General features: G+C 39.6%; 1 protein-coding gene across 44 annotated transcripts in view; it reads left to right on the top strand.

Annotated features, from left to right (window-relative positions):
• The window catches only part of KCNMA1 (potassium calcium-activated channel subfamily M alpha 1), a 729,677-nt gene that overhangs the window by 693,269 nt on the left and 15,136 nt on the right, over positions 1–21,272 (top strand). For all 44 annotated transcript variants that reach the window (XM_045437744.1, XM_045437752.1, XM_045437747.1 and 41 more), the window contains one exon: positions 572–702. In XM_045437744.1, the coding sequence (XP_045293700.1) occupies positions 572–702 (131 nt within the window). The remainder of the gene's footprint in view (positions 1–571; positions 703–21,272) is intronic.

Below are 21,272 nucleotides of genomic sequence, written 5' to 3'. Positions count from 1 at the left end.
CCTGTCAGTGTGTGCCTAGATTCAGGGCTAGGGACACCAGGCTCTACCCAGGCTGACCCCCGGCGGGCTAGGTCCTGCCTGCAGGTGAATTCCTTGCTATGTGCCTTTGCCGTGTTCCCAGTCTATCGCTCTTCAGTCTTAATAAATTGCTTTCTTTTCCTGTGGCTAAACTTAGCATCCCAGCATGGCTACTCATGGCTACTCATCCTTGAAATATGTTCATCTCTCAAAGGACTTGGCTACCGAAAAACACTTCAGGGTGTTCTTCGGTCATGATTCTAAAACTATACCAAAGGACTGACCAGCACTGTCCAGCAGTTCTCCGGCGGCCTGCCAGGGAGCAAGGCTGCTTGAACTCATTGCTCTCCAGGCCTGAGAAGCTTGAACAGTCACGTAGAAGCAGTCCATTGAGTCTGCTGGCTCCCACCCCAAGATTCATTTACAGCTTCTCCCATGCTTTTCTTTCTTTTTCAGTGACTTCAGTGTTGCTAAACAAGTAGCCTGCTCTTTCTCTGGCTTCACTGTTTGTGTATGGTCTTTGGAGCTAATTCTCATTTTACACTTTTTCTAGTGAACGATACTAATGTTCAGTTTTTGGACCAAGACGATGATGACGATCCCGACACAGAACTGTACCTCACGCAGCCATTTGCATGCGGGACAGCATTTGCAGTCAGTGTCCTGGACTCGCTCATGAGTGCGGTGAGTGGGTGCGGGATATGGGACTGGAGCACCTCTGACCTCCAACGTTAGCAGCCTAGGCCCGGAGCTTGAGCTCCCAGGGAGAGCATAACCACGCAAAGTTTGCAGTCTGGAAGGGGATACTGATGTTAGTCAGACTGCTGTGTAACTAACACAATATTTGGTTATGAATTCTTGAAAGTGTGAGGAAGGTAAGGAAGAGGGGAGATTTTGTGGGAAGAGCATCCCCTGAAGAAGAAAAGCAAATGCAAAGGCTTGGCGGTGAGGGAAACTGACAATCTTAAGGAGGCCAAAGAAAGCCTGTGTAGCGGGGCCACAGTGAAAGAGGGAGAGGGGAGGGCGAGGCAAGTTTGGACCTGCAAGACCAGAAAACTCATTTTTATGGCTTTGCTTTTTATCTCAAGGTAAATGAGGAGGCATTGAAGGGTGGTTTTAAGCTGGGAAGTCATGTGATCAGGTTTATGTTTTAAGAGGATTGTCCTGGCTGGTGTGTGGAGGATGGCTTAGGAAACAAGATGGTGGCAGGAAGTCTGAGCATATGAGGCTATCAAAGGTTGGACAGGGATAGAGCTGGCGGAGCTGGAGGGAGTGGGTGCATCTGAGTAGTGCTGGTCAGGAAAATTGGTAGGACTTGGAGATAGATTGAATATGAGCAGAAGATGGAAGAGAACAAGGTGTCAAGGGTGTCTCTTCCATCCCTGCCCATCACTGAAACGCAAGTCCTGGGAGGAGACCTCGCATGAGGGCCAGGCCTAGCCGGTTCTCTGCTGCCAGGAAGGACTGAAGCAGTGGCAAAGAGAGGAGGACGGGCTGGCTGAGGAGGTCAAAAGCATCATTGGTTTCTTTTCTAACTTGATATGCACCAAACGGTCAAGGCATTATTTTTTCACTTTTGAGACTAAAAACAAATAACAATTAAAAGTAGGCCTGGTTCATGAAGCTATCTTGAACCAGAAAAGGCAAAAGCAGACACTAGAATAGGTTATTATTGAGGATTGTGAAGTGTTCCCACAGAATGTCTTTATTTATTAGAAAAGCCTCTTTATTTTGGAGCCCTCAAATTCACAATTTATGAAAATACAGACACAAGCTGGATAAAAACTGACCTTTGAGGAATCCACGAAAAAGTGTTTTATTGAACACATTAAAACCATAAACATAGCTCAGTGAGTTTTTATACACATGCATTCCTTAAAGTGCTTAAGAAGGCTATTCTCCTGAATGTGTTAAACAACTGATATGCTAATTATGCATTATTCTCCTCTATTCATTAAAGCTGATCCCAGAAGAACCTCTATTTGAGGAAAGAAAAAAACATAAAGCTTTTTAAGACTAATTTAGGTTATTCGGTATTTCTGAATGTGGTCCAACTGCAAGCACATCTTATTTAAAAAATTAGAATTATGGGTTTAAAAATAATTATGAGACAATATTCATCTGAATTAAGCTTGACTAGGCATCATGCCATAACTTAGCTTTCCAAGGCAAGAAGGAGAGAAAACTGTCCCTGGAGAAGGCACTCTTGGTTTCCCAGGACTTGTGATTTCTTTCTGACTGCCTGCTGGTTCCAGGCGTAACCTTTCCACCTGCTAGTGATGTTGGGCTCAGTTTGGGCAAATACCTTAAGCAAGCCAGAAGATAGAAGCTACAGGATGCGCTCATACAGTGCCGAATTGTCTGTATGGTCTTCAGTTTCAGCCGGATTTCTGTAATTCATCTCTTTAGAAATCTCATTTGACTTCTGATCCTAATTAGAGAGATTACAGAAGATTGTTGTCACTAAGAGATGATGAAACTGTTTACAGTAGATTTTTTTTCCTAGAACTACAAAATACTCTATCAACAATTTATAAAAATCCAAATTTATAAAATTATTTATGTGTCTACCTGTCAGACATTCAGAATAGTCCAGGCAAGACCAGCTCTATAATTAGCAAGCCCACCTTTTCATACATTATTAAGAATTTCAAAATGATGACAGCAGAGCTTGAAGCCAAGTGAGGGGCTCTCTTGAGCCTGGACCCTGGGTGACTGCACAGGCCACACACCCATGAAGCCAGCCCTTCGTACCAATAAAACCAATAAAGTTGATTTTAAGCAACAAAGAACTTCACCCCTACACAACTGAAGGGGCCCACGGTAGCCACAGGGCGGGGGTAGGGGGCACATCTGGATCTGAGCTGCACAACTGTCTGTCTGTAGCACCACCAGGGAGTCAGTTCTTGGAAACTCAGATGAGAAATCAAAGTGGGCTGGCTTGAAATTTTTAAAAAGCCGTCTCTAATCTCCTTTGAAATGCAAACTGAAGTGTCTGGGAGAGAGTGGCTAAGGCATGTATGGATGCTACGGTCTGCCAGCAGCATTCCTTCTGAATTCCAGCCTGGGAAAAAAGGGTATCAAGAATCTAGTAACTGTCATTGTACTCATCACCAGCTCATCCGTTGAGGGCCCAGAACCGTGAGAGGCACTTCAGCTCTAGCGTCTGATCTTTTGGGCAATAACGTGCACAAACCTGAAGCAGGACATATTTAACCAATCTACTGACAGTGACTTTTCAAATCATTAGTCAAAATGCGTATCCAGTTATTCCAGGCCTGGTTTTCATTGTCTGGGACGAACAAGTTGCACAGTGAGGTCTTGAATTAAGTCGGGTTCCTCAGACCCAGTTGACAAAAATGTTACCTATGATTCCTTTGCATTCTACCTCATGTATGAAAAACCAGGAGATTAGTCAAGAACCAAGGCAGTAACTAGAAGGAACTGAGAGGGTTGGCAGGAGTGTAAATTGAGAAACTGAGGCCTCTCCAAGCAGCGGGAGCCAGAGGTAAGCTTCATCCCAGGCACTCGCTTACAAGCAGCATGCCGACATTTACACACACACCTCCTCAGATGTCCATGATCTCCTTTTTCTAGCCCCCAAATTGCCATTTAATCATGTGTCCAAACATCCCCTGAATATTGTCCTTCATAAGTCAACTCCTGCTGCTTCCTGCTTCATTTGTTAAAAGAGTAATGTTTTGATTCATCGCAGGCATTCCTGAACAGATAGGGATGTTGCAGACGTGGCCTCACGGCTGCCTCCTGCTAATCAGCAGCAGAAACACATGATGAGAGGGAGTAATTACGCTTGTGGGTGGATGCCTCTAGGAAGACGACCGCAAAATAAGAAATGTGTTTTTCAGAATGGTACCAGCTTGCCCGTCACACACAGACGAGAAAGATGAAAGGAAGCCTCTTTGTATTTAGAGCTAAAACTGGCACGCGAGTATTCAGACTTCTTTTCCACAGCTACATACTCTTCCCATCCCTCACCCCCAATGTGAGTTCTACCTGGACCCTTCCTAGACAGAAAAGATAAGTCATGAACTAAGAGTCCGACTGCTTGGATCCAGAGCCCAGAACCACCATGTACTGGCTGTGTAACCTTAACCTCTCTGTGCCTCAGTTTCCCTATCTTTAAAATTGGGATCATAACAGTACTACCTTGGCTCAGTTGGTTAAGCGTCCGGTTTCAGCTCAGGTCATGATCTCACGGTTTGTGGGTTCAAGGCCTGGGTTGGGCTCTGTGCTGACAGCTCAGAGCCTGGAGCCTGCTTCGGATTCTGTGTCTTCCTTTCTCTCTCTACCCCTCCCCCACTCACGCCCTATCTTTCTGTCTCAAAAATAAACAAATATCAAAAAAAATAATAGTACCTTCCTCACAGAATTGTTGAGATAATTAAATGAGTTAAGATTGTAAAGTGACTAGTGCCGTGCTTTGCACATGACAAGCTCCATATGCATTCATTGTTACTGATCGATGCCGTCACTGGGCACTTAACTAAATGCCAGGCACTATTTTGATGCTGAGGATTCAGTAGTGAAGAAGAAAGAGGAAGACCCTGCCCTCCTGTTGTTAGAACTTTCATTCTAGTGGGGGATAACTATGTAAATGACAGCAGCTATCGTTACTGCTAGTAGTAGTAAATGAATACTATGAAATGGGCAAGACTGATTTGAAGAACATAAAATAGTTTGCATGGGTGTAGAGACCTGTGTTAGCAACCGTGGTCAGAGCAAAGCTATCTTAACAGAACACTTGGAAGCTGACACCAAAAAAGCAGAAGAAGAAAGCGCCTGGGGGTGAGGGCGACTAGCTTTCCAAGGCAGAAGAAAGAACAGGGCAAAGGCTGAACAGTGGTGCTGAGCTGGGTTTGGTTTGTCTGAGAGAGTAGTTGAAGGTCATCATGGTTGGAAGATAGTGGTTACCGGGGAGGGACATACAATAAGCAGTCAGACAGGCGAAGCTGCCGTCTGTACTGTGGGTATTCTGCATCCAAAAGATCACACTCCGCAAGGTTCTAAGTCCGGGGTTAAACACTTCAGTCCTGGTTAGAGGATGCTTCTTCCTTCGGATGCCACTGGCATCCTCCTAAGGGCACTGCTTCCTGTGTGTTCTGGATGGAAGGACAAATCCATCACCGAATTGAGTCCTGAAGTCAACCTCTGATTATTTTTCTGTCCAGTGTGCCATCCTAGTGCACTCATTTTAAGAGAAGAAAGAAAGAGAAACAGCACAATATTTTGGCACGAGTACCTGGACTGATGATATTTGGCTTGTAATGATTGGTCTATCATAGAAGTCTCAAAACAGCACATAGCAGGCAACACCCATCCCACAGACAGGTTTTGCATTTCCAAAAGGTTTTTAATGTTTAAATGGAATCTGCTGCCAATGTTTTAAAATTACAAGATTACACATAAAATATGGGTTTCCAGCTAATTTTGATTGGAGTCACAAAGCAGATTCCCAGATGCCCACAAAGCAGCAATTGGTTAGAGCTGAGCGATGGCCCCCTTAGCTACAGCCCACACTATTCCCCATTGGATTCTACCAGGCCTGTTTTACTCGTGCCACTGGTCCCTGCCTGTCCATTCTGCCGAACCAGACTTACAAGCCTCCTGCTTCTAATTTTGTGAGCCCTCATGACTGTCATCAGAGAGCATCCTTGGTCTTCTGGCCATTTGCCTGTCCTTTGAGTCAGGAGGTTGAACATGTGATGTCCATTTTCTTTGAACCCTCAACCTTTCTCAGACAGAAGTATACCACACTGTACCATCGTTATCAAAAGAGTGCTGAGAAGACAACCCCTTCTGGGGAGAAAAGAGGGCATCCTGTAATGAGAGCTGATGAATTCCACTGCACAGTCGCAGTGTTGTTGCTTTTTTAGAAAATAAGATTCCCTGAAGTTTCAGATTTGTACATTCTACCTAACTTGGAAAAAAATACAGAGAAAGACATACCTACCAGTGTAAAGGGAAAGGGCAGAGGAGAACCAGAGGCCCCCTTTTCCAGTGTCCTATACATCCAACAAGCAATGCAGGCACAACAGAGGATGCCGTCATATCGAGGGACCCCCACTGCTGAATCCCTCAGGAGCCCAAGAAAAACTTCAGTATGAGCATTTTATCCCATGTGTACCTCTGCTTTGCCCACTGCACCAATGCCCAGGGTGAGTGTTTGCATGTTCAATAAGTTAGTATTTCATAAAAAAGGCAAGGACATAGAGGAGAAACAGTGTGGCACCAGCCCATGAATTAGGACTTAGAGCTTCTGGTCCCAGCTCAGCAGCATCCTGTGTCTGTCTTTTCCACTGTCTGGGGCTCAGTTGGGTCTAACTGTTAATGAGAATGATATTAACAGCCTCTTACCACATTCAAGGAATCAGGTAAGGACAAAGGTAGATGAAAATCTTTCACAGAGCTGCAAATATTTCTTAAGATCAAATGTAACTACAAAGAAGTAGATTATATATGTGTGTGTACATATCTATGCATGTACATATATGCATATGTGTATGTACTCACAGACACATATATGTTATGCTTCTGTATTCTATTCTCTAATATCAGAGAGCTGGTCTCTGTTTGCCAGAAATTACCGAGCTTATGTTGGGAAGAATGAAGAATGTGACCATCTGGAAGATGGACCCACATGATTTACTCTCTGGTTTTTTTTAATTATTACTTTGTAAAATTTATTCTGAGAGAAAGAGAGAACAAATAGGGGAAGGGCAGAGGGAATCCCAAGGAGGCTCTGCGCTGTCAGCACTGAACCCGATGCAGGGCTCAACCCTACAAACTGAGATCATGACCTGAGCCAAAATCAAGAGTCAGTTGCTTAACTGACTGAGCCACCCAGGCTCCCCCACACGATTTACTCTCTTAGTTGTACTTGCATTTGTACTTGCATTAAGGAGGGTGTTTTGGAGGGGACAAGTTCTCAGTCAGCCCAAGCTAATCCAGTGCCACGTTAACATAAACAGATTATTCCTCCATGGCCCTCTTCCTTACATTCCACCCTAAAGCCTCACTTCCTCTGCTCACTACGTGAGAGACAGCCCGTGGGCCATCCTGAGGCAGACCAGCTAGCGCCAATGTCTGTGTAGCAAACGGTAGTGAGCTGTGTTGCACCTGGAACATACCACTGCTGTCACATCAGGCCAGGAAGGCCTGGGATTGGGGGAAAAAAAAAAAAATCGTTCTCATCCCTCATGAAAGAAAAATACTAAAAATAAAAATCTACACCATGCAAACTAGCAAATATAAAAAATGGCAGCTATGGCATGGAAAATGACAATTTTAGAGCAATTATAAACGAAAGGCAAAGTGCCATTAAAGTTAAGGCAATGTTATTAAAAGATGTGTTAATTTTCAGTTAAATTTTCTATAAAAGACCAATTAGTTTAACAGGCTTGACAGCATTAACTGTGAAACATAAGCTCTGGTAATTATACTTTAAAAAAATAAAAAGAGGAAGATGCTCCAGTGTGTTAGAAACACAGGCACAGAGGGGTGTCTGCAGAGCAGGCTAGGTGGCACTGTGGCCTCAGATTTCTCTGTGCAGTCAGGTCCTCTGCCCAGGGTTTCTCGGCTTCCTCGAGGCCTGTTACTCCGTCTATATCTGAGAAAGGTCAAAGTTCTGAGGCCAAGGAGGTCATGCACGTGGTCCAGCTCTCTGATAGGAGAGTTGAGAACACAGAAACGTAGGGAGACGGAATTTTCTAAATTGCTTGCATTGCTAGTTGGTTGTTACTTTTATAAACTACCATTTTTTGAGTATTTGTTGTGCACTAAAAGTTACACAAAGTATCTCATTTAACACTGTAAGCTGGCTCATACTGGGTTTTCTTGGATTCCGGTTACATGGATGAGGAACTCGAGGCATAGTAAAGTCAGGTAACTTTCCCATCGTCATAGCTGTTGAGTGGCGAATCAGGGATTTAAAGCCATGCCAGCTGAATTCTGAAGTCAGGACCATGTTGTCTTACCTGGAAGAAAAGCTTTCCTGACTAAGGATGGAGTCCTGACCTTGGTAGTAGGAAGAGGGGCTCCCCTATTCCCTAGACTACATGTGTGTGTGTGTCTCTCTCTCCCTCTTTTTTTTTTTTAACGTTTAACCTTTATTTATTTTTGAGAGAGAGAGAGAGAGAGAGAGAGGAGAGAGAGAGCATGAGCAGAGGAGAAACAGAGAGACAGAGGGGGAGACACAGAATTCAAAGCAGGTGCCAGGCTCTGAGCTGTCAGCACAGAGCCTGACCCGGGACTCAAACTCACAGACTGCAAGATCATGACCTAAGCCAAAGTTGGACGCTTAACCAATTGAGCCATCCAGGCGCCCCTACATGGGTCTCTTGATTCCAAGCACAAGAAAGACCCTACCTTGGTTCCCATAGGCTTCCCAAAGCCCATGTGACACAGGAACAGCCATGGCCTCTGCCCATAGCATCCCTGAAGACTAGTCCGGCTAAGTCTGGAGGCTCTATACGGAAGTCCCTCACAAGGCTTCCAGCAGAAGATGAATACAGTCACAGAAAAGGCCAGCAGTACAGAAGCTTAGGAGGCAAAGGATCACACTTCCATACTGCAGTCCTCCCTCCAGAAGTTTGTGTTTCTTCAGTTCTAGTGTTTCTATTAATCCAGAAAAGAATTGTGCCTTCTGGGTCAAGGGAGTTGTACGGAAGTTTGCTGTAGCTGGCGCATCCTCCACAGGAATTGTCTGTGATAATTGGTATTTGAAGTCCTAGCATCTGGTTTGCCGTGTGGTGCTGAAACAGCCACTTTCTATGCAGAAAGCTCTGGATTTGGTGCTTAGCTGCAGACCGATGTTATGCTCTGTGAGTGATACCCCAACCACAGGAAGAAATCTGTGCCTTCCATTATGACCAGCTGGATATCCTTTTTCAAGAAAAGCATGGTCTTTCCACCAAGTCACTCAGATCACAAAGAGACCTTGATGCATGCTTAGAACACACCCATATGCAATGCTCGAAGTACTTCTCTGCGGGCTGATTATTGAGGCAGCAGAATAGGAGCAAGAGTGCTCTGCTGACAGACAGACGTCATTATTCTCTGTCATAGCCGGTATTGTTGCCCGCAGTGCTGCCTCTCGATGCCTGCATGGAAAAATCAAGGAGAGAGGTCTGGGATACAGAGCCAGGTCAGAGGGCAGAGATCTGTGTTCAGAGTTATGAGTGAACTCTGTGTTGTTCGGGCACCCATGAAACCCTGTGGCCTGCCCTGAAATTATACCTGTGTGATGGGAAATTTTGAAAGTGACACACTCTGAGCAGCATACAATTTTAGGCACAAACCAAGACCCAAGGATTACTAGATGCTCAATAAATGTCAGTGACTGATTGATCTGAAGTTTGTGTTGTTTCAGTGTAACTGGTCTCAACACAGAAGGGGAAAGCCAAATCCTAAAGATTTAACAAAACAATAATCTTTCATGTTGACCTTCTAGACTTTGCAAAACAATTTATAGTGGTTTTTGTTTAAAAATCATTGGGGTGCCTGGGTGGCGCAGTCGGTTAAGCGTCCGACTTCAGCCAGGTCACGATCTCGCGGTCCGTGAGTTCGAGCCCCGCGTCAGGCTCTGGGCTGATGGCTCAGAGCCTGGAGCCTGTTTCCGATTCTGTGTCTCCCTCTCTCTCTGCCCCTCCCCCGTTCATGCTCTGTCTCTCTCTGTCCCAAAAATAAATAAACGTTGAAAAAAAAAAATTTAAAAAAAAAAATCATTGACTGTTTTCATTAGAAATGTTATTCATACTCAGTGTGGGGTATTTTGAAAGCACAAGAAATATATAAAGAATATATGTAAATATAAATATATATACATATATAAAGTGAACCATATTTTCAACACCCAAAGATAAGCATGATTAATACTTTGGTATATTTCCAGGGTGCCTGGGTGCCTCAGTCAGCTAAGCCTCTGACCTCAGCTCAGGTCACGACCTCACAGCTCGTGGATTTGAGGCTGCATCGGGCTCTGTGCTGACAGTTCAGAGCCTGGAGCCTGCTTCAGATTCTGTGTCTCCCTCTCTCTCTGCCCCTCCCCTGATCATGCTCTGTCTCTCTGTCTCTGTCTCTCAAAAATGAATAAACATTAAAAATTTTTTTAAATATTTTGGTATATTTCCTCCCAGATGGATAGATAAGTATGGAATCATTCAGTTTTATTATGTTGGGTTTTTTTCCCTTTTATTTTCACAGTAACTATTTATTTTTATTTTTATTTATTGAGAGAGAGACTGAGCGAGCATGAGCAGGGTAGAGGGGTACAGAGAGAGGGAGAGAGAGAATCCCAAGCAGGCTCCATGCCCAGAGGAGCCCAATGTGGGACTTGATCCCATGACTGTGAAATCATGACTTGAGCCGAAATCAAGAGTCAGACCCTTAAGTGACTGAGCCACAAAGGCACCCCCACAGTTAGTATTTTATCCAGAGCATTGAATCATGTCGTCTTATTGGGTATCATGATTTGCAAAGCCTTCATAGGATTTCATGAGATTCTAACATATAGCTATTCCAGAATCTATTTAACCATTACCTATTTATTGTGGGGCATTTCACTTAACATTTTTGTTGTTGTAATAATAATTAACCCTGTGATAAACATTATTGTACATAATCTTTGAACAAGAAGCAGTTTATTATCTTGAAGCAAACTTTCTGAGTTTTTAACAAATATGAACATTTAAAGCTCTTGATGCTTTTAATATTGCCAGGTTATCTCCTATTAATTTGCACTACCATAACTGTTATATAGATGCCATCCTATGCACTCTAGTGGACACTATCATTTTCTCTTTTAACTGCGTTTATGATAGTTTTGAAGTATATAAACTTCTAATTTGTATGTAGTCGTGTAAATGCATATTTTCTTTTGTGAATTATTCTATACTGGGTTTTTTTTTGTTTTGCTTTATTTTGTTTTGTTTTATTCTTTTCTATAGTTTTTATGCTGAAAAAGTGCTTGCCAAACAAGCGAACTCTCAGGTATCCTGAGATCAGTTCAGTATTCAGCTATATTTTCATCAGGTTGTTTGTGGCTGTGTTTTTTGCCTTTAACTACTTTATAAACATTTGCTTCCTTTCTTTTGCCTAGTTTCATTGAGATATAATTGACTTTTAACACTATGTACATTTAAGGATACAGTGTAATGATCCAATGTATGTATTATACTGAGAAATGATTACCACAATAGGGTTAGTGGACACATCCATTATCTCACATAGCTACATTTGTGTGTGTATGTGTGTGAGAACTTTTAAAATCTACTCTTAGCAACTTTTAAATATGTAGCACAGTATTGTTAACTGTAGTCACCCTGCTGTACATTACATCCTTAGAACTTATTCACCTTATAACTGGAAGTTTGTATCCTTTGACCACCATCCCCACATCCAGCCCCTGGCAACCACCAATCTGTTCTCTGTTTCTGTGAGATAGTTGCTTGCTTATTTATTTATTTATTTATTTGGTTCCACATATAAGTGAGATTATACTATATTTGTATTTCTCTTTTGGACTTATTTTACTAAACATAATGCTCTCAGGATTCATCCATGTTGTTGCAGTTGGAAGGATTTCATTCTTTTTGTGGCTGGATATTATTCCATTGTGTGTGTATATATATATATATATATATATATATATATATATATATATTACATCTTCTTTATCCACTCGTCTGCCAATGGGCGCTTAGGTTGTCTCCATGTCTTGGCTATTGTAAAAAGTTCTGCAGTGAACATGGGAGTGCAGATGTATCTTTAAGATAGTGATTTTTCATCCTTCAGGTATATACCAAGAAGGGGAATTGCGGGATCATATGGTAGTTCTATTTGTAAGTTTTGAAGAACAATCATGCTGTTTTCCATAGTGGCTGCACCAATTTACGTTCCCACCAACAGTGTACAGGGGGTTCCTTTTCTCCTCATTCTCATCAACACATGTGTCATTTCTTGATTTTTTGACAACAGTAATTCTAGCAGGTGTCAGGAGACAGCTCATTGTGGTCTTGATTTGCATTTGCCTGATGATTAGTGATATTGAACACCTTTTCATGTATCTGGTGGTCATTTGAATGTCTTTGAAAAAATGTCTATTCAGTTCCTTTGTCCATTCTGTGTAGGATGTTTTTTGTGGTTTATTTTTGCTGTTGAGTTATACGAATTCATTCGTTCATTTCCTTTTTTTAGCAATTTAATATAAATATAAATACATTTTCATAGTCAAAACTATATAAAATAAATAAAATTACGGGAAAAAATTGAAGTCAATCAGAATTCTATCACCCATAATTAATTACCAAGTAAAATCTGAGAATACAATTATTTTTACATAAATAAGCCTTTATCTGTTGAGGTCTACACTTTTAATGTGAATTTTAGATCATGGCGTTTTTTTGGATACTGCTTTTTTGAATATTTTCCTATTATATCGTATAATTGTTACTGTGCCATTAAATATTCTCTGAAAACATAATATTAATATCTGGACAATATAACTAATGTAAATGTATTGTGACTTATTTAATCATTACCATATTGTTGAGGAATTTTTTCCAGATAGCCAGTTGCCCCTAAATCATTTGTTGAAGAAACATTTTTCCCTTTGGTATATAATGCTTTCCTTATCATATTAAACAACAGATTAGCAAACTTTTTTTTTTTTTTGTAAAGAGCCAGATGGTGAATATTTTAGGCTTTTGAGAGCCATACATACTCTGTAAGTACTTGACTTCTGTCATTATTGCACAAAAGCCTACTTGTAAACAAATGGGCATGTCTGGGTCCCAACAAAGCTTTATTAAAAAAAAAAAAAAACAACAACAGGGAGCAGACTAAATTTGGCCCACAGATTTGCCAACTCCTGTATGAAGGTTGTATAACTACTAGGCTCTTGTTCTCACTAATCCATTCTGGTTGATTGATCTTCTCGTTTTTAATATTGTCTACAGTGTTTAATTATGAAATATTTAATATTTATTTTAACACTTGGGAGGACAACTTCATAAACTGTTTCCAGAGGAAATTTAGCATATTCATATCAAGTTTTTAAAAAACCCAGTTGAATCTATGATTAGGCATATATCAAACTTAAAAATTTTACTAGAGGGGCGCCCGGGTGGCTCAGTCGGTTAAGCGTCTGACACTTGATTTCAGCTTCAGTCATGATCTCACGGTTCCTGGGACTGAGCGCAGCCTCAGGCTCTGGACTGACAATGTGGAGTCTGTTTGGGATTCTCTCTCTCTCTCCCTGTCTCTTTGCATCCCCCCTCAAAATAAATAAAGGCACTTTAAAATAACTTACTAGAGAAAATATGACATTATAACATCCAGTTTACATGTTAAGGAACATGGTCTTTTTCTCTATTTTTCTCTTTTTCCTAATAATCTTATCTGTTGGTAGATGATCATTACTTTGCTTCCTGTTGAACAACAGTGGCTGTTCTTCTTACTCATGACCAGTAACTGTGACATTAAAGAGAGCTTCTGGAATAGGAGAGTTAATTCTCAAACGTGTATGACACTATATTCTCTTTCTTATTTCTAATTTTATTTTTTAGTTATATTTGTCATAGGCTTGCTTATTTTATTTTTTCCAAGAATTATTTCTGGTATTTATCAATTTAATAAATATCCTCCTGCAGTTTCATTAATTGATGCCTTTTCATTTCATCCTTCTGCTCTTCTAAGATAAAAAAGAACAATAAAAGACAATTCTTTTAATGCTTAGCATTATTTATTATGATTCTTTTGTATTTAATAATAAAATCATTTAAGGCTCTGAATTTGTTTCTGCAGCTTTGGCCTCAGTCTATGACATTTTTACATACCATTTTCAAATATTTAGTTTTTAAATACTCTATATTCTAAGTTTGATTTCCATCTTGACCTATAGTTAGGTTTTAGGATACTTTTCTTTTAAACTTGGAGATGCTGGAATATTTACTTTTATTTCTATTATTATCTTAATTTTTTAAATGTAGACCCTACAAGTCATACTTTATTTGTATATACTGAGATTTTATACTTTGAGCTGTGGATCTTTTTTTTTTTTTTTTTTTTTTTTTTGGTAATTATTGTTTGGGAGCTATCTAAAAATGTCACAAAGTTTAGCACAAATCTACTAAATCACTTGCATTATATCCTTAATTTTCTTATATTTTGGTTTGAGCTGTGGAAGCTAGAAACACAGTGATATTTTACATACCACCCTTAGTCCACATTTATTTTACTCTAATTGCTAATTAGTTTTGCTTTCTCTATTTCAGTTATATTATTTTGTCCATAAATAGGTAATATCTTTATTGTAAATTTTAACTCTCAATATAAAGTTAACTTGCTTAATGTAACATTTAACATTTTACTCTTGAAATACAGTTTTCAATGGCTGTTTTATTTTGTTTTTTCATGTTTCTTTATGAAGATATCAGAGTTTGATTTTCATTTTGGCCTTTGAACAAGTCTGAGAATCTTTGTAATTCAACCAAATCAACTTAGTTCGTATCTGTTTAGTTATTAACATATAATGCTATAGTTTTGCATTATGCTTTACACGTGCCTCTGTAATTGTGTCTTTTATTATCCATCTTTGGGTATATGGACTATATTTTTGTATGCTCATTGACTCTAGTGGTATGTGAACTATCTCTATTCTATTTTTGATTCTAGTTAGTGGTTACGAGGCATTCTATAAATATGTGTGAAAGTATATTTTCTAAGCATTATTGTCTAGAAAAATTTAATTCTTGATTCTTCCTTCTATAAGATCAAGGAATTCACATGCCTTTATATCCATCCTCTCTCTCCTACCTCATTTTGTGGACTTTTAAAAATTAATGAATGTTACTGTATTAACAGATAATTTTATGTCATTTTTTTCACTCAAGGATTACTTTTGACATTTGCATTTAGTTTAGTAATAAAAAACACAACCATTTATTAAATTCCACATTTCAATACACTTCACCAGTATTTTTAAAACAAATTTGCTCATTTTTTAATTTCTAAAAGTTTAAATTTTTTTTTTCAACGTTTATTTATTTTTGGGACAGAGAGAGACAGAGCATGAACGGGGGAGGGGCAGAGAGAGAGGGAGACACAGAATCGGAAACAGGCTCCAGGCTCTGAGCCATCAGCCCAGAGCCTGACACGGGGCTCGAACTCACGGACCGCGAGATCGTGACCTGGCTGAAGTCGGACGCTTAACCGACTGCGCCACCCAGGTGCCCCTAATTTCTAAAAGTTTAAAATGATCTTAAAGGATGCAAATTTTTTTTCTGAGTTTTTTTTTTTTTAATGTTTATTTATTTTTCAGAGGCAGAGACACAGACAGAGTGCGAGCGTGAGCTGGGGAGGGCAGAGAGAGAGGGAGACACAGAATCTGAAGCAGGCTCCAGGTTCTGAGCTGTTAGCACAGAGCCCGATGCAGGGCTCAAACCCACAAACTGTGGGATCATGACCTGAGCCAAAGTCAGATGCTCAACCAACTGAGCCTCGCAGGCGCCCCTTTTCTGAGTGGTTTTTTTTTTTTAATGAAGTAAATCAATAAATGCTTAGGTACTCAGAGATTCAAAATATTTTTTTTTTCAAAAATATTTTTATTGCCTTCACAAATGATTGATGATTTAGCTGTATGTAGAATTCTTGGAATAAATGTGTCTTTTGAAATCTCAGTTGGCATCGTTCTTAAGTTTTCCAGAGAAGTCTCTGGCTAACCTGATCTTGTACTTTTTATTTTTGTACAGCATTGTGTTAGTTACTTTTTTTATTTATTTAATATATATTTTTTAGATGTTTCTTTATTTAATTTGAGAGAGAAAGCAAGCAAGAGCTGGGGAGGGGCAGAGAGAGAAGGAGAGAGAGAATCCCGAACAGGCTCCACACTCAGTGCAGAGCCCGATATGGGACTTGATCCCACGACCCTGGGATCATGACATGAGCCAAAATCAAAAGTCGGACACTTAACCAACTGAGCCACCGAGATGCCCTTCTTCATTTCATATTTTAAATTTAAATATTTGCCTGGTACAGATTTAGGTGTTAACCACACTTACTTGGTGAGCCATTTCAATCCACATCCTCAGTTCATTCTTCAGCTCAGGACAGGTTGTTTTCAACTGTTTCCTTGCTTGCTTACTCATTTTTACCTGCTTGAGTTTTGTTTACGACATTAACTTGTGAACACTTGCTATTTATCAATTTGATGTCTGTTGTCTTTCCTCAGTATCTACCAGCATTCTCATAGAGAAAGACAGATGGAAGGAAGAAGGAAGGGAGGGAGGGAGGGAGAAAGGATGAAAGAGAGTTTCTACATGTGGTTTTGGCCAACTTCTTAGTTTTACTTCCACATCACTGACTTTTATGTATGTGATTTTAGTTATACAACATACTGTGTATTTTTTGTTGTTGTTTTGGCAAGAACACTTCACATGAGATCTACCCACTTAAATTTTTCAGTGTATCATATAGAACTGTTAATTACTGTTTCTTAATGGATAAAAATCTGGCCATTACAAGTTTAGTTTACCTTTTAGCTGTTTCTCTTGTTTTAGGACCTTTGCTGAGATATGATTAATAATCTTGCAATTCTCCCACTTAGAGTGTGTAATTCTGTGATTTTTAGTATAATCACAAGTATGTACAATCATCACCACAGTCAATTTTAGAACATTTTCATTGTCTCAAAAAACAAACAACAACAACAACAACAACAGCAACAAAAAACCCAAAAAACCTCCATACCCTTTAGCAACCGCCTGTAAACCTCTGTCTCCCTCCCTCAGCACCAAGCAACCATTCATTACTCTATTGCCTATATTTCTTGATTTGGCTCTTCTACATATTTCATATAAATGGAATCATACAGTATGTAGTCTTTTGTGATTTTCTTTCACTTAACATAATGTTTTCAAGGTTCATCCATGTTGGAGCATGTTTAGTACTTTGTACCTTTTTATGGTATGAATAATATTCATATAACTGAATGATACTCATGCATGGATATCAGACATTTTACTTCTGCATTTATGAGGTGATAGACATTTGGACTATTTCCATTTTGGGACTGTTGTGAATAATGCTGCTGTAAACATCTGTATACAAGTTTTCATATGGACATACATTTTTTTAGTTTTTCTTGGGTATATACACAGAAGTAGAAATACTGAGCTATATATAACTCTGTTTAACCATATGAGGAACTGTGAAACTGTTTCTCAAAGTGGCTGTATCATTTTATATTCCCACCAGTAGAGTGTTGGTGTTCCAATTTCTCCCCATCCTCAGTCTTTTTGATTATAGCCATCCTAGTGGGTGTGAAGAGATAGCTCATGGTGGTTTTGATTTGCATTTCCCTGATGACTAGTGATGTCTTTTCATTTATTTTGTTGGCCATTTGTATCTCTTTTTTTTCAGAAATGTTTGAGTCTTTTATCCATTTTTTAAAAATTGGGTTGTCTTTATATTGTTGGGTTGTAAGATTGTATATATATTCTGGATACTAGGCCTTATCAGATATATGACTTGCAAATATTTTCTGTCATTCTGCAGGTTTCGTGGGTTTCTTTCACTTTCTGGATAGTGTACTTTGTTGCACAAAAAAGTTTTAATTTCGATGAAGTTCAATTTATTTATTTATTTATTTTTGGTTGCCTTAACTTTGAGTATCATATTTAAGAATCCATTTTCAAATCAAAAGTCATGACAATTAATCCTATGTTTTCTTCTAAGTGTTTCATAGTTTTAGCTCTTAAATTCAAGTCTTTGATCCATTTTGAATTAATTTTTATATATAGTATGAGGTAGGAGTCCAACTTTATTCTTCTGAATGTGGAAGCCCAGGTGTTGTAGCACCATTTACTTAAGAGACTATGTTCTTTCTCTATGGAATAGACTTGGCACCCTTGCTGAAATCAATTGACAAAAGCATATGAATTTCTTCCTGGACATTCTTTAATCCCATGTCTGTCCTTCTGTCAATACTACACTATCTTGATTATAGTAGGCTTCTAGTGTATTTTGAAATTAGGAAGTTTGAGTCCTCCAACTTTTCCTTTTTTTATATTGTTTGGTCAATCCGAGTGCTTGAAATTTCATGTGAATCTTAGAATCAACTTTTCCGTCTCTATAGAAATGGTTTTGGGGATTTTGACAGAGATTGTACTGAATCTGTAGATTGTTTGGAGGAATACTACTGTCTTAATAATATTAAGATTTCCAATCCATAAACATGGGATGCCTTTATATTTATTCAGATTTTCTTTAATTTCTTTCAACACTATTTTGTAGTTTTCATTGTACTAGTTTTGCACCTCCTTGGTTAAATTTATTCCTAAGTACTTATTCTTTATGATGCTAATATATGTGGAATATCTTAATTTTATTCCTGTATTGTTCATTGCAAGCATATAGATATACAAATGATTTTTTTTGTATATTGATTTTGTACTTGGAAACTTGCTGAACACATTTATTACCTATGATTGAATTTTAATAGATACCTTAGAATTTTCTGTATATAACATCATGTTCTCTGTAAACAGAAACATTTTGGATATGGATACCTTATTTTTTTCTAGCCTTGGCTAGAGCCCCCAGTGCTCTGTTGAATAGAGGTGGTGAGAGTTGACTTCCTTGTCTTGTTCCTGATCTTAAGAAGGGTATTGGACTCTTTTAATCATCTCTAATCATATCCATTTTAATTTAAATATCTTACATAAAAAAGTGATTGGGTAAGTTGTATGAAGTCAGCTTTCTTATAATCTGATCTTTTACTTCTTATAGAAACCATATTTAAGAAAAAATTATTTTGATTCCAAAACAGATGCTTTGATCTTTTCCTATTACTTCTTCCACTAACAATTTAATCAGTCAAAATGATGCTTTTCCTTTATATCTTAAATGTTTTGGTTCCTTTTTAAAAAATATGTATACTGGCTCTTTTTATTTCTCTCTATCTTTGAGCAAGGAGAGGTCTGTTTTTCAGTATTTGAGGTCTTGACTGTTCTGCATCCCACCTCGCTAGCTGTTAGATTCCTCCTCTTGGTCTTGATCTAAAGGGGTGATTATAGTGCAGAGACCCTTGTCAAAGTTCTTTGCTCAGCACTCACTCATTTAATGTGCCACAGGGTTAAGTAGGGGTCTTCTGCTTCTCGTGGTGGGTTATATGACTGTAGGGCTGTGGATTTACCTCCGAAAACTTCGGACGTGTTTGTGGATTTTCCCCAAGGTGACCCCTACTAGAACACAACTCTAGTGGCTCTTCCCATTGCTGCTGTCCCCTCCCAGGATTCAGCACCCTGGTGACATTTGCTGTGCCACTGCTGAGTCCAAATAGGGTCTTAGAATGGGGGGAGATTAAGAAGTGCAGATTCAGGGGGATGCCTGGGTGGCTCAGTCGGTTAAGCACCCAACTTCAGCTCAGGTCATGATTTCGTGCTTCGTGGGTTCGAGCCCCACATTGGGCTCTGTGCTGACAGCTCAGAGCCTGGAGCTTGTTTCATATTTTGTGTCTCCCTCTCTGCCCCTCCCCCGCTCATGTTCTGTCCCTCTCTTGTCAAAAATAAATAAACATTAAAAAAATTAAAAAAAAAAAAAAAACAGAAGTGCAGATTCAGGGATGATGTAAACAGCCTTGGTTTGCCTACTTCTCACCTCAAGTGTAAACGATTTTTAAAAGGGAAGGTTGAGGATGAGCTGACTGTCCCTCTCACCAGCAAAAGCTGCAAGTCTCTGATATTAGGCCAGAAGTATTTATCAGGGCTTCCGGTGCACCAAGCACTTTTCTATGTGCCTCACATGTATTAGTTATATTATCCTCATAACCACTCCATTATTACATTTCATAGATCATGAAACTGAAGAACAAAAATGACAAATAACTTTCCAGGGTCACGCAGCTACTAAGTGGTGAAGCCCAGCGTTAAACCCACCGCCTGGCTCTTATCTCTTGACCACACCAGCAACATTTCCTCCTGTACCTGCCCTGGTTCTGCTTCTGTGTCCCCGGGGCCCATCTAAGCTTTAGTAGAGGATACATTCATTCTCTTCAGGGTCTGACTCCTTCTGAGTAACATTCCTAGTTTCCTTTGCTGTTAGAATTTTCTATCACTTTGGGTGTTTTGCAAGTATTTTTAGTAAGGAAAGTGAATCTTGCCCCGTGAACGGCTATCATCTGAACTCAGAAGTCCTCATGGAATTTTTTGCATATGTGCTTGACCCTAATGTCTGTGCTTATTTTATGGATGAGAAAATCAAAGCCTAGAATGGTTAGTCCACCTCCCCCAAGCCATAGAACTAGTGATGGCCAAGCAGGATGGGAAATTGTCCTTCCCTGGCTTGTTCCCCACTGTGTTTTGCCAGGTAAACCAAGAAATCACTGAAATGCAATTTAGCTATCTTTCCTAACCCACTTCCAAAGGTCCACATGCCCTCAGAAGACACAGGCAAACTTTGCTTTGATTTCACTTCAGCCTGCTTGATTTCTTCTTATCTTGGAAAATGGAATGCAGACCCTCACCTGAGGCTTTTCTCAAATTAGGCTGGGTGACGTATGTCTTTTTGAGCTCTTTTATTTGACCCCCTATTAATGTTTTTAAACCCTAATTGTTTTGTTCCTGACAGACCTGTTATGTTTCATGTGTGAGAGAAATGTACACATAGAAGGAAACTTCTGTCATATTCTGTATTTGCCTCAGACTATTGAGATTATTAAAAACAAAACAAAACAACCAGAGTGCACACACGAGGGCATCTTCCTCCTTGCAATTTTATCTGGCATATTTAATTGATAGAGAGTTCTGGGTTAGATTATTATCAAAGGTTGTAGTAAATTGTTGAGCGTGTGGCCTTAATGATGCTCTCGGCATCTCCTTCCAACACACAAAGAAGTTTTGCCACATTGGGGAAGGCAGCTTCCTGGCATAGGGTGACAGGACCTCGGAGGAGTCCTCCTTGGGTTAGCAGCCTGTGCAAGCTGCATTTGTGTCCCAGGTCCAAAGTCCCTTAGTAGACACGTGGGACTCAAGGAAGGGGAAGCAGTATTTGCATCCCTACTGACACCAGTTATGGTAAACACCAACTATTTAGACATCAGCCCTTTAATAAAAGTTCCCTGAAGTGGTTTTTGAAAGTCAAGCTCTCATGGCAGAACCAAGTAAGAGAGAAAAGAATGGAATAATTGGAGGCTGCTGTCTTTTCACTTCCCACATAAAATTATTTGAAGAGACAGGCCA

Source organism: Leopardus geoffroyi, chromosome D2, assembly GCF_018350155.1.
Source record: "Leopardus geoffroyi isolate Oge1 chromosome D2, O.geoffroyi_Oge1_pat1.0, whole genome shotgun sequence".
Taxonomy (NCBI): Eukaryota; Metazoa; Chordata; class Mammalia; order Carnivora; family Felidae; genus Leopardus; species Leopardus geoffroyi.
This window is presented reverse-complemented; position numbering and strand designations above follow the sequence as displayed.